The 12,897-nt window shown below is 41.6% G+C and overlaps 1 protein-coding gene across 3 annotated transcripts in view; it reads left to right on the top strand.

Annotated features, from left to right (window-relative positions):
• Positions 1–1,489: 1,489 nt before the first annotated feature.
• Positions 1,490–12,897, top strand: part of ELAVL1 (ELAV like RNA binding protein 1) — a 68,977-nt gene continuing 57,569 nt past the window's right edge. Inside the window, exons 1-2 of one of the 3 annotated variants that reach the window (XM_031948291.1) lie at positions 1,546–1,684; positions 12,358–12,499. In XM_031948291.1, coding sequence (XP_031804151.1) covers positions 12,368–12,499 — 132 coding nt within the window. In that variant the 5' untranslated portion in view covers positions 1,546–1,684; positions 12,358–12,367. Of the gene's footprint in view, positions 1,685–12,357; positions 12,500–12,897 lie in introns of all 3 variants that reach the window. The other 2 variants (XM_031948290.1, XM_031948292.1) reach the window with 2 other exon arrangements.

Genomic DNA, 12,897 nt, shown 5'->3' with positions numbered 1-12,897 from the left:
CTCCATTGGAAATGATTTGGTTGATCTCGTTGCTGAGGATGGCCTGGTCCATCAGAACTGGTCATCATATAGTATTGTTGTTGAAGTATATAATGATCTCCTGGTCCTGCTCATTTCACTCAGCATCAGTTCATGTAAGTTAGAGGAGGAAACTTAAGCTTTAAGGGACTAAATGCCAGCTAATTATCGATGGGTCTAGCCTTATAATTCCTACAGCACGAGCCTGAGTTAATTCAATTCAACTAAAAGTTTATTCACTACATCCCACAAGCCCTGGCTTCAACACTAGAGTTCTGTGTTCCTGAAGAATTCATCGTTCCTCTCTACGCAGAAGGTGAGAACTAACCATCAATATAATTTCAATGGTCTCTCTCAGGTCCAATTGGACCGGGATTTAAGAATGACTCCTGAAGAACCATTTGGTTTTGAGTCAGTTGACCCCTTGGGCTTTCTAGTAACTATGTACTTTTTCACAAAGTTGCTGGGAGGAAAGCGCTATGTGAACCTTCAATGTAAGTGATGGGATCGATCACTGATTATTTTGATGATGATGATGAATCAGGTGCTGTTCTTGGTGCTGGAGGAAGATGAAGATGCAAGGACAGCCGCCGAACCCTCCAGGAGTTTACTTCAGCTAGTACGAGATAGATTTAGAGCTAGTCCAAAGATCTTACAGTGTCTGCCTTAATTCTCCTACGTACAAAATTCACGCAGCATTTCTTTGAAACCTCGGCATTTCGTTTCTCTGAGTAAGCAAGCCTTCTTGAAAGTGGGTCAGAAGTTCGGAGTTCGGGCAGAAAACCCGCCATTTCTCGCCTCGCTCAGGATGTGGGTCCTCTGTCCTGCTCCCTCTTTTTTGGGGGGAGGGTCCCTTTTTCCCTGGACACACCCCTTAACTTTTTGCGCCTCAGTCTGCTCCTTTGGAAAACGAGGCATTAGCTTCCCCTCGGTTCCTCCCGAGGTGACTCTGGGGAAGTTAGAGGACTCGCATTCCGTCCTTACGGAGCGGGGGAGAGCGTGCGCAGACACCCGCCCACCGCCGAGTACCCTAGCAGGAAGGTAACCACTTTCACACTTCTACGGGAGGGGAGGGATACAGCCCAGGGCGCGCACCGCTGCACACTCCCCTCCCCCCTTCCCCCGGGAACACGCAGCCATGAACTCGCAGGCAGCTCGCGCACCCCTATACATGGGGCGGCGCGGGGCGCGCGGGCAATGGAGGCAGGGACGCGTGTTCCAGGCGGCTACGGGCCTCCTCCTCTTCCCAATCTCGCTGGGAGAGTCGCCTTTCAGGCGCTGACACTGCTCTGGGCGCCGGCCCAGGATCCTTTCGCCTCCCGCCGGCCGCTAGGCTTCCCCCCAACCCCCCTCCCAGGCCGCGCCTCCTTCCTCCGCGCCGGCGGCAGGAAGTCCCGCCTCCCAGTGGCCCGCGAGGCCCTGTGACACACGCGTCGCCCAATAAGAAGAGAGCCGTGGCGGAGAGGGACCAATGGGCGGTCGAAGCGGAGGGGGCGGTCCCGGGCTGCGCTGGGCCGGAGCGGGGTTGTGCGCGCTGAGGAGGAGCCGCCGCCGCTGCCGCCGTCGCTGCCGCCGCCGCTACCGAGGCCGAGCGGAGCCGTTACCGTCCCTCCCGCCCCCGCCCCCAGCCTCCGGAGGAGTCCCGGGCCCGCCCGCCGGCGCACAGGTGAGGCCGCGGCCTGGGCCGGAGCCGGGCCGGGGCCGGGGCTAGGCCGCGGGGAAAGCCTGGGGCTCGCTTGAGCCGCGCCGCCGCTAGGACGTGGGGGCCCGCGGGGCCCGCGCCCCACGGCAGGCTCGGCGCTGGTTTAGGGCCGCTTCGGAGCCCGAGCGCCTGGGGGCGGTTCCCGGGGAAGTTGGCCGCGGGGTAGGCGGGGGCCGGGATGCTATAAGCGAGGGCGGAAGGAAGGAAGGAAGAAGGGAAGGAAGGAAGGAAGAGGGGCGGCCCCAGGGGAGGGTATGGAGAAGGTGGGGGGGGGGAGGAGGTGGGCCGGCCGGCCGGCGATGGTCAACCCTCAAGCGCTGCTTTCCCAGGCCAGCACCGCAGGCAAAGGGCCCCGAACCAAGATTCCTTAGGATGCCAGGGATCTTCGAGAAGGAAAACCGAGGCCCAGAAAGGGGCCGGGGAAGGATGGAAACGGTCCTCTTCCCCCCTCCCCCCTCCCAGCCGAGGCAAGCTCCTCTCCCCTAGCGGGGGCTAGCCTTCACCCTATTTCAGAACTGGAAAGGACTCAGAGGTCATACAGTCCAGCCGCGGCCAAGAGAACAGCAAGGGCCTCCCTGTGCACCATCCCTTCCCTTCCCCGGGACCTGCGAACTCGCAGTCCCTTTCCTGTCCTCAGGCTCCCGTCAAAAGCACACTCCAGATTGGGGTTGGCGAGGCCGCGCCAAGAGCGTCCCTTACAGGGTCCTAGTCAGAGCATAGCCCGTTTGCGGGTGGAAAAGCATCTTCCTTCCTTCGCAGCAGCCCTGTGCGGGGGGGACTGCAGGAGATATGGATAACAGTTAACGTGGGCACTGTGCCTGGCTCATGGGGAGCTCTTAATCAATGCTTGTTGCCTGCCTATTAATGATGATGATAATGATAGCTAGGATTTTTGTGCTGCTCTAAGGTTCTCTGTCTCTCTGTCTCTCCTCTCTGTCATTCTGCCTCTTTTTCTCTCTCTGGCTTTCTGCCTGTCTGTTTCTTTTTCTGCCTCTCTCTTTTTCTCTCTGGCTTTGTCTCTTTCTCTCTCTGACAATCTGCGTATTTCTTTTTCTGTCTCTGCTTGACTCTGTTTCTTTCTCTGTCTTCTGCCTCTCTCTCTCTCTCTCTCTCTCTCTCTCTCTCTCCCTCTTTCCCTCCCTCCCTCCCTCCCTCCCTCCCTCCCTCTTTCTATTTGTCTCTCTGCTTGTTTGTCTGTCTCTCTCTAGCCCTGGGAGGTAGATGCTATTATAATCTTTATTTTACAGATGAGGAAAATGAGGCAATCAAGAGATTTGCCTAGAGTTACACAGTTCAGCTAGTAAGTGTGTGAGGCAGGATTTCAACTCAAGTCTTTCTGAATCCAGGTGCAGTGCTCAATGCACTTGCTGCCTCTGTTGCCTTTTGTATTTGTATCCCCAGTGCCTGGCATGTGGTAGGCATTTAATAAAACAGTTTGCCCATGTTGCCTCATTTGATTTTCATAGCAACCCCTAGGAAGGTAGGTACTACAACTATTGTTCACATTTTATAGAGAAGAAAACTGAGGCTCCTCGATGGCCAACAATTTGCCCATAGTTGGTTACACTACTAAGTGTCAGAGGCAGAATTAGAACCCAGAATTTAGTGACTTCTAGTCCAGTTCTCTTTGTACTGGATATGATGGTGCTTCATATTTTCCCTTTGTACAAATAGTTTCTACAATAAAATTACAGTATGCTTTATACTGGAATTGAGACATGTGAAAAGATTTGGCCAGTCTATCAGGGCTCTGAAGCCATCCAGTTCTATAGCAGTAGGAGGCCGCATGCCCTGTGGTAATGTGTTGGATGCCTAGTCATAAAGATCTGGTTCAGATTCTGTCTCTGGTATTGTGTCATCCTGACCAAGTTGTGTAAACACTCCAGACCTCAGTTTCCTCATCTGTACAATGAGAAAGTTGGCCTAGATGGTTTCTAGAGGCTTTTTCAACTTTATATGTATTCATTTCACTGTGCCATGGTAAGATTTAGGAGTGGGGGGGGGGGGTATTTCCAAAGAAAACAACTGAGACTCAAGAGTCACAATTCAAACATAGGTTCCCTAGATTCAAATCCAGGGTCTTTCCTAATAAATACCATGCTGCCTTTTGACGTTTTTATCCTTTTTTTCCTATTGATAAAAAAGAAATATGAACCCTGAAGGGAAGTAATGATATATATTTCTTTGTACTCTTCTTACAAAGGTTAAAGGGCACAAAATTCCTTATTAGTGGCATTTTACCAGTTCTTTTGAAGAACTGTAAGAGAATGTTGGCAAATTTGGGAACATGTTATGAAATTTGTGCATCTGTTTATGTCTGGCTCATCACCAGCAGGTTGGCCACAGGGTTTTGAATTTTTTTTCAGTCATAGCAACCTATGAAGACTATATACCATGGTATAGAGGAGTAGTGAATTGTCTTGAGCAGCCTAAAAAAAAACCAACAAGATCCAAGAAGTGGTATATCAGTAGAGATAAATGCATCATATATACACATTTACGTATCCCTAGCAATAGAAAAAGAATGTATGTGATTTTATTTTACCAACATGTACGCATACATTCTGTCATGTATATGAATACTTGTGGAGTGCTCCTTTAAAAAAAAAAAGAAAGAAAGAAAAAAGAAAGAAAAACATTTCTACTATTTGGCTGTTAATGGATATTTATTGAATACCTATTATGTACAGGGTACTGTGCTAAATGCTTGAAAGGGAGTCATTGCTGGGATTGATAACAAGCTAGTAGGTAGGACATGATTGTCTCATTATCAGCTAACACTGAAAACACAGTGCCTTGCACATAGGTGCTTGATAAATACATTGAATCAAACTGAATTAGTAATAATGTGCAGGTTGAATTGACTAACTGAATTAGTAATAATGTGCAGGTTGAATTGACTAACAAAGGTCAGACATGAGACAAGGCCTGAACTAGAGCAATGGCAAATGGAATAAAAAGGAAGGTCTGAGACATTTCAAAAGAAGAACTGGCAAGATTTTTTGTTTGGATATTTTTGGAGTAGAGAGACTAGACCTGTGAGTTCATTGGTATGGAAACCTTCATCACCAGTGCTGATAACCAGATTTTCTCTTAACATAATCCTAGTGTCAGGACCACTGATAGGTTTTGACTTACCCATGGTCGTCCTACGTTTAAGTATATGTCAAATGTAGGGCTTTAATTTAGTTCCTCCTGATTCCCAGATTGATCCTTTTTCCATTAAGCTATGCTGCCTCTGTCTAACAGGTAATAAATGCTTATTGAATTGAATTAGATATGCAGAGCAAGGGTCAGGGAGGAGTCAAAGGTAGATTTGAAGTTTCAGTCTGGTTGTTGAGGCAAAACCAAATTGATAGAATTGGGGACAGATGGGAGGGACATAGGAATTTAATTTTAGGCATCTTGAATTTGAGATGATGACCAGGCATCTACTTGGATATGTTAGCAAAGGGTTATGACAATACATTCAGTTCCCTGCAATGCAGAAGGAGGGAAAGTGGACCAACATTTCCCTCACATGCTGTTTTGTGGGGGAAGCCTGTGGCTACCCTCTTTTTGCCACTAGGTGTCATGTATGCATTAGTAAATATATAAAAATCCCTTAATGCCATGTATAGAGAATAGATCAAAGAAAGAAACATCTAAGGAGGAGAGAAGTTACAGTGTTGTTTAAGCAGTGTAAAATGTTGAGATTGGCAAGATACTGATTAAAAAACAGACTATTATTATTTTTTATTACTATTATTTTTTGCTGTGAATACCACTTATATTTGTATATTGCCTAACAATTTGTAAAAGGCTTTCAGACACACTATTACATTATATCCTCATATCAACTTTATGAGGTAAGGCATCTATTGCCCATATTTGCAGATGAGGAAACTGATCTTTAGAAAAGTGACAGTATGACTTACTCAAGATAGTAGGAATTATAAATGGTAGAGCTGGTACCAGACCCCAAGTTTTCTGATTCTTGATTAAGTGCTTTTCCTCCTCTTTGATATGGCCTTTCTGTTCTTGTTATTATTATTACCAAATGTACCTATGTACTTTTCATCTACTTTGCCTCCTGATACTTCTATCCTAAATACTTTGGAAGAGGGAGAAAGGATAGGAGAAGTTCATCATGTGAATATCTAAGTTTTAGGATTTTATTCTTAAAACAAGAAAATCAGACTAGTAAATATTTATTTAGGGTTTGTTATTTAATTCAAGAAATATTTATTGAAGCTCTACTGTGTTAAACGCAGTGTCCTAGGTGCTATCAAGAGTAATGAAGGAAGAAAAATGAGATGGCATGCTACAGTTGAAAGAGCCCTGGGTGAACGGAGTTCAAATCCAGCCTCTGCCACTGACTCATTGTGTGACCTTGATCAAGTTACTTCACTGGGCCTCATAAAACACAGGAATTGAATTGGATGTCTTCTTTCTGGCTTTGAATCTGTGATGCTTTGTTTTTGTTCTCAAAGCATCTCTTTGGGGAGATCACACCTCCAAGTGATAAGTTCAGTGATGATCCAGGATTTAAATAACACCTTGAGCTCCATGAGGACAGTCTGGATCTCCACTCCTTAATTTTTAAAAATCTCCAGTACCTAACAGTGCTTTGCACACAGTAGATATTTAATAAATGTTAAGTGATTTTATATATATGTTAAGTGAGCTATACACGACTAATTGCTGGTGGATTGTACTGAAATTGTTCATTCAGAGGAAGGTTAGGGAAGGCATTCTGGAAAAATGGAATTTGAACCAACTCTTGTAGGATGAATAAGATTTGGATGGAAGTGAGAGGACACTTTAGTCAATGAAACTGAGTAAAATCACAAGTAGGCTGCTTGAGGAGGGAGAATGAGCCTCAAAAAACAATACAATTATAGGATTTGGAGCTAGAAGAGACCTTTAGAATTATACAGGAGAGGAAATTGAGGTTTAGAAAGGTAAAGTGACTCCAAATCTAGTTTCCGTTGTACTCTACTAGAATGCCTCTAGGAGTGTTTAGAAATAAGACTGAAAAGATAGATCAGGGCCAATTTGTGGACAGAGTGCTAACCATGGAGTCAGGAAGGTTTGGGTTCATATCTCACCAGCTATTGTGACCCTGGACAAATAACTCAATTCCTGTGATATCTTTAGTTTCTTCATTTTAAAAATGATTATAATACTTATTTCACAGGGTTGTTGTGAGGATCAAATGTAATATTCTTTGTAAGATATTTTTTGGACCTGTAAAATGCTATACAAAGTTAGCAGTTATCACTATTATTATAAAGACTGAGAATTTAAATTTTATCCTTTAGATAATTGAATGAAAGTTCCATTGAAACTTTATGTAAGCTAATGGGACTATCAAATCATTGCTTTAGGTAGAGTAATATTATTACTGTATATAGTGTGGTTTGGAGAGTCCACAAACAAGGAAACCTATTTGATTTTAAGAGTAATACAATCATGAAGCCATAAGGGCCTGAGTGGGGTCTGGCAATCGCAAGGCAGAATAGGGACTGATGTAACAGTGAAGCTAGGCTTAAAAAGATTTGGACATTGAGTGTAGAAGAAACAAAGGTGATTCTCAGGATTTTAAGCGTTTCAGGAGGCTAGGGAAGAGTGAGATCATTAGTGAGATAGGATAGGATAATCAGATGGTAGGTGGAGAATAAGGCAAATTCTATTTTATAGAGTTGAGTCTGGGATAGTGGTAAAGATAGTGGCAGGATGTCCAGGTGAAGATGTCCAATAGATAGTCATATATATGTGGCTAGAGTTCAAGAAAGAGTGAGATTAGGGCTGGAAATACTGATTTGGGGGCACTTCCATAAATGTTGGAGCCACATGAGTGAGTGAATTCTCAAGAGAGAGAGAAGTAGGAGCAGGAGCATGAAACTTTGAGACGTGCCCACATTTAAGGAATGAGAGAAGGAAAAGGAACCAGTGCATAAATAGAAAAGTAGGGGAGAAATGAATATAATGTAATATCAAGGGACACAAGGAAAGAAGTTTTAAAAAGTAGATGGTGTCAGTGGTATGTTGCAGAGGAGAGAGTTCAAGGAGATTATGGATGAAGAAGAGGCTATTTGAAAAGACAGGAGGTTAGTGATGGCTATGAAGGGAATTTACAGAGTTTGCAAGAGATGGGTACCTGTTTAAAGAAAAAGTATGAAATGAAGACTTGTAGGCAATGGTGGTAGAACTTGAGAAGTTAACGAAAGGAGTTAGTACAATAGCTAGAGGAGATAGAAAAGTAAAAATAAAAAACAAAAATATTTTAAGTTATGATTTGGGCATTAGATGTTGGGCAATTCACTGTTTTCCTATAATATGTGTATCTGGGACAGATAGTACAAATGGACAACTTGGACCCAGGATTAAACAGGAGGAAATTGGGCTGAATTGCCTTCAGAAAATTGTAAAAACCCTTTTAGTGACTCCAAGTTTCTCTTAGAAACAAAAACCTATCTTTTAAATAATCTTTATTTTACCAGTGTTTTTGTATGGCACAAGCCATCGAATATGATTTCTGAAGAATTTAAAATGGCTATCACACAGAGGGCTCTGGAAAGGTATTTGGTAAATGTGAGCAGGGTGCAGGATGTAAACAATGAGGAATTTAGAAGAAGAGGAAAAAAAATGTCATTAAGAAATAACAATTGGAAGAGAAGATGGATTGGATATGTGCAAAGGTGAATCATGACAAATGGATAGCTACAGTGCTCACCCTAACTTCAGGAAGGATGGATTTCCTGTGGCAGATTTATAGGAAGACACTAACAAAAGTTGAGTAGGATGAATTAATTGTGTTCTGTATCACTGAAATGAATCTTTGTATCAGTGAGATCACGTTCCATTTGAGTTTCTGAGAGTATTAAAACAGAGGATTTATAAGCAAAGGGGAAGATGCCTGCCAATAATAATAATTAAAAAAAATTTTTAAGTGCATTAAGGTTTGAAAATTGCTTTACAAACATCTCATTTTATCCTCACAACATCCTTGAGAGAGGTAGGCTATTATTTTTATTTTACAGATGAGAAAATTGAGGCAGGTAGAGGTTAATTAATTTGCCCAACGTCACATAGATTAGTAAGTGTCTGATGCTGGATTTGGTCTCTTGACTCCACTGAACCACCAAGATGCCTTAATAGAGAGGGAGAATTCTTCCACAATTTCCAAGGTAATCATAGATGAAGTTAATATAAACATATATTATACACATATAATATATATCTATAAATATATATGATATATAATATAAATTTTTTCCTTCCTGAAGCAAAGAATAGCAGTTTTCATATTTGGAGTTTGAATACATTTGATATCTAGGGTAGGAGAGCCAGGTCCTTTAATTTTTTTCTACTTTTTTAATACATCTTTTGGATTTTCTGTTCCTTCTGAACCACAGTTCAGGTGCCACTTTGTACACTGGATCTTTTTTTTTTTTTTTTTGATCCCCTCATTAGAATGTAAATTTTTTGAGAGTAAGGGCTGTTTCATTTTTTTGTTTTTATATCTTTAGTGCCTGAAAGTGCTTTGTACATGATGCTTATTAAGTGATTACTGATTTGAGAATAACTTTTCCTACATTAGAATGGTATAAATTGATATGGAAAAAAAAAAAAAAGATTTGAGCATAGCTTGAGCACCAAACTAAATTCCATTTTAAAAATTCTTCAAACATCAGTAACCCCTCTTGGGAAGTCTCCCTAAGTTAGACTTCTAACACATTGCCTTAGCCTGGTTTTCTTTCCTTTCCAGCCATTATTTGAGTATCTAAATAAATCTGTTTTATTCCACCCTTTGTGAACCATTCTTTGTATTAGACTTCTGTTACTGTTATATATTCCTGGCCTAGATACTTTTTACAACGATTAAATAATGTCTAAATTTTTCCTTTAATCCATATTATCTATTAGTTCATTGACATACTGTTGTGTAAATGTCTTAGGACCCAGCAAATTGCACACACCAGGTCTCAGTGATGCCTAAAATTTTCAACAAAATCTTATTGAAAACCGTAGAGGTAATACTTTGTTCTTCCAGTTTATATACATTTAAGTTTTATTATTATTTGAAAGGAAAGCTTCAGCATTAGGACAGCAACATTTGTTAGGACTGGAGAGAGGGAGAACAATTGAGGTGTAGGGGATTTCTCATTCACTTAAGTTTTGACTTTGCTCCTTCCATGAATGGAAAGGAATTGGCCACTAACTCAAAAAACATAATGGATATTTGTACCCTGGTCTCTCTGAATCTTTTCAAAGGTTCCTTACGACTTTTTGGTGGTGCTTGAGCAGCCCTAATTTGACTCTGAGTCAGCATGCATTTATTTACTGCCTCCTTTATGCAAATTACAATTTTAGCTCCAATACATGCAATGAGTACTCAAACACAGCTAAGGAACTTGCTCTACCTAACGATTCTAACACAATCCAATTCACCAAGCATTAAAGAAACACTCAATTTTTCCCTCCAAGTATTGTCCTAGATACCAGAAATCTGACATAAAATCAAAATGAACTGTATTCATAGACTTTACTTTTAGATGAATTTTAACTTAAGGTTAGAAATCAATTCTGTGCAAGAATTAAAAAATGAAATTCCTCAGTTTTTCAACTGGCTTGTAAATCCAAGGCAGATGGGTCAAGCCTCAATCACATTTTTGTGCTTATTATCCATTTTGTTTTAATTTATTCAATATCGTATACATTGTGAAAAAGAACCCAATAACCTTTCCCATCATTTCCCAAACTCTCCTTAGCATCTTGTTTCAACATTCAAATACTCTATTACTTTATACATAGAAGCTTTGTCAAAATCTGTCTTTTTGTATTCCCCAATTGTTGAAAACTATTAAATATTTATTATTTTAAAGACACTGAGTTCCTTGCTCTTAAGGGACTTTGTTTAAGAGAAAGAGACAGCATTCAGAAGTGTAAAGAAATTTTAGGAGAAAAAGAACATTTACAAGTAGGAAGAGGGATGGGCAATCAAAAGAGAACAGGCTTCGCTTAGTAAGTAGTATATGAGCCCAGTATGAAAGAAAGCCAGAAATTTTAAGAGATAAAGGTGAGGAGGGAATTCATTTCAGCCTTGGTAAAAGAGGGAGAAAAGGGGCACTATGTATGCAGAGTCATGAAGAGAGGAAATAGAATGTGAAATTTGGAAAGCAGGTGGTAGGTTGCTTTGGCAGGTTATGTGAAGAGAAAAAATTTAAATTAAATCTAGAAAAGTATATAGGAGCTGGTAGAAGTGGGGGGTTAAATTCCAGAGTGTAGATTTTATCTTAGAGGCAATAGGAAATCATTGAAGTTTTGAGTGTCATGTTTAATTCTGTTCCTTAGAATATAAATTTGGCAGCTTTGAGGAGGAGGGAGTTTGAGAGTAGGGGTATCAATTAGATGGCTGTTGTAATAATCTTGATGGCTATGAGAGATGTTGTTTAGGTAGATTCAGAATAACTAAGAGATGAGAAAAGGGACAAAGTCAAGGAAAAGTCCAAACTTGTGAACTAAGAAAGCAGATCCCAGGACTGAGTCATCTTTGGTGGACAATGCAACTGCTGGAGATGATGATCATGGAATTTAAATTTTTTTCTTTAAATATTTTTTTCAATTAAAAATCTTATTTTCTACTTCTTCCCCTTCATCTCTCCCTTTAGGAAAAAAAAAAAGAAAGAAAGAGAGAAAAACAAAGCAAGCAAAATAAATTGCCTACACTGGGCCATGTCCAAAAAAAAAATATGTCTCAGTCTATGTCCTGCGTCCATCCCTCAAGCAATAAGATGCTTCCTCATGTCCTCCAGAGTCATGATTGGTCATCACATTGATGATCATAGGATTTAGAGTTCAAACCTTAGAGATCAGCAAGTCCAACTCCTTTATTTTATAGATGAGGAAGCTGAAACCCAGAGAGATTGCTGAAATATTTTGCCCAAGGCTACATGAGTTAACACTCATATAGAGAGTTGAAATCTGAAAACCAGGCCCTCTGACCTCACATCTAGCATTTTTTTTTTCTCCTGTGCCTTAATTTGAGCTAACAAAAGGGACTGAATAGGAACTATTAGGCAAGAAGGAAGAGAATCAAGAGACTTTCATGAAAGCCTAGGGAGAACAAATATCCAGGAGGGGAGGCAGTGGTCAGAAAATCAGAGGTTTGGTAAAATGGGAATTAAGAGGGACTTTTGGATTTAGCACTGAAGAGATCATTATGTCTTTGAGAAAATAATTTCAGCCAGATTGCTAGGCAACTGAAAAATGAGCTGGGAGAGAAGGAAACAGAGGCACTGGTGTAGCTGACTTCCTAAGAGAGGGCAGTGAAAGGAGAAGGTGAGGGCAGGGCCAGAGCAGCTGAAGGATCTCAAAAGGGCTGTTTGTGCCATGTTGGGCCTGGAGTCAGAAGAACCTGAGTTCAAACATGACCTCACATACATGCTGTGTGACCTTGGGCAAATCACTTCACTTCTGTTTAACTCGTTTTCCTCAGCTGTTAAATGGGGATAATAATTGCACCTACCTTTGAGGGTTGTTATGAGAATCAAATGAATTATTTGTATAACACTTAGCACAGTGCCTGGCATGTAGTCGGTGCTTAATGAATGCTTGTTCCCTTTCCCTTTTACCCCCCCTCAATGGATAAGGAGATTGAAGATGAAAGACAATGAAGGCATTATTGAGAGAACAAGATCGAAGAAGAAAAAGGGGATGGGATCAAGGGCACAAGTAGAGAGGTTGATCTTGACAGGAAGGACCACCTCTTCCCCAGAGTTTGAAGCAAAGCAGGTGAGAATGGGGGATGATATAGAGGGATTTCAAGGTGTGGAGAAGGGGAGACAGCTCACAATGGTCGGCTTCTTGTTTCCTCTGTGAAGTAATAATAATAATAGCTAGCATTTGTATAGTGCTTTATGGTTTACAAAGCGCTTCACAAATATTGTCTCGTTTTATCCTCAAAACAACCTACCTGGGAGGTAGGTGCTATTATTATCCCCATTTTACAGATGAGGAGAGTCAGACAGAGGCCAAGTGACTTGTCCAGGGTCACATGGCTAGTAAGAGTGTGAGGCCAGATTTGAACTCAGGTCTTCCTGATTCTAGGTCCAGTGTTCTATCCACTGAATCACCTATCTGCTTAGTAGGAGTGAAGTGAGAGGTGAGATCAAAGCTCAAAAGCTCATAGA

This window comes from Sarcophilus harrisii, chromosome 1 (assembly GCF_902635505.1).
Source record: "Sarcophilus harrisii chromosome 1, mSarHar1.11, whole genome shotgun sequence".
Classification (NCBI taxonomy): Eukaryota; Metazoa; Chordata; class Mammalia; order Dasyuromorphia; family Dasyuridae; genus Sarcophilus; species Sarcophilus harrisii.
Note: the sequence above shows the minus strand (reverse complement) of the source record. Positions and strands in the feature narration are given on the sequence as shown.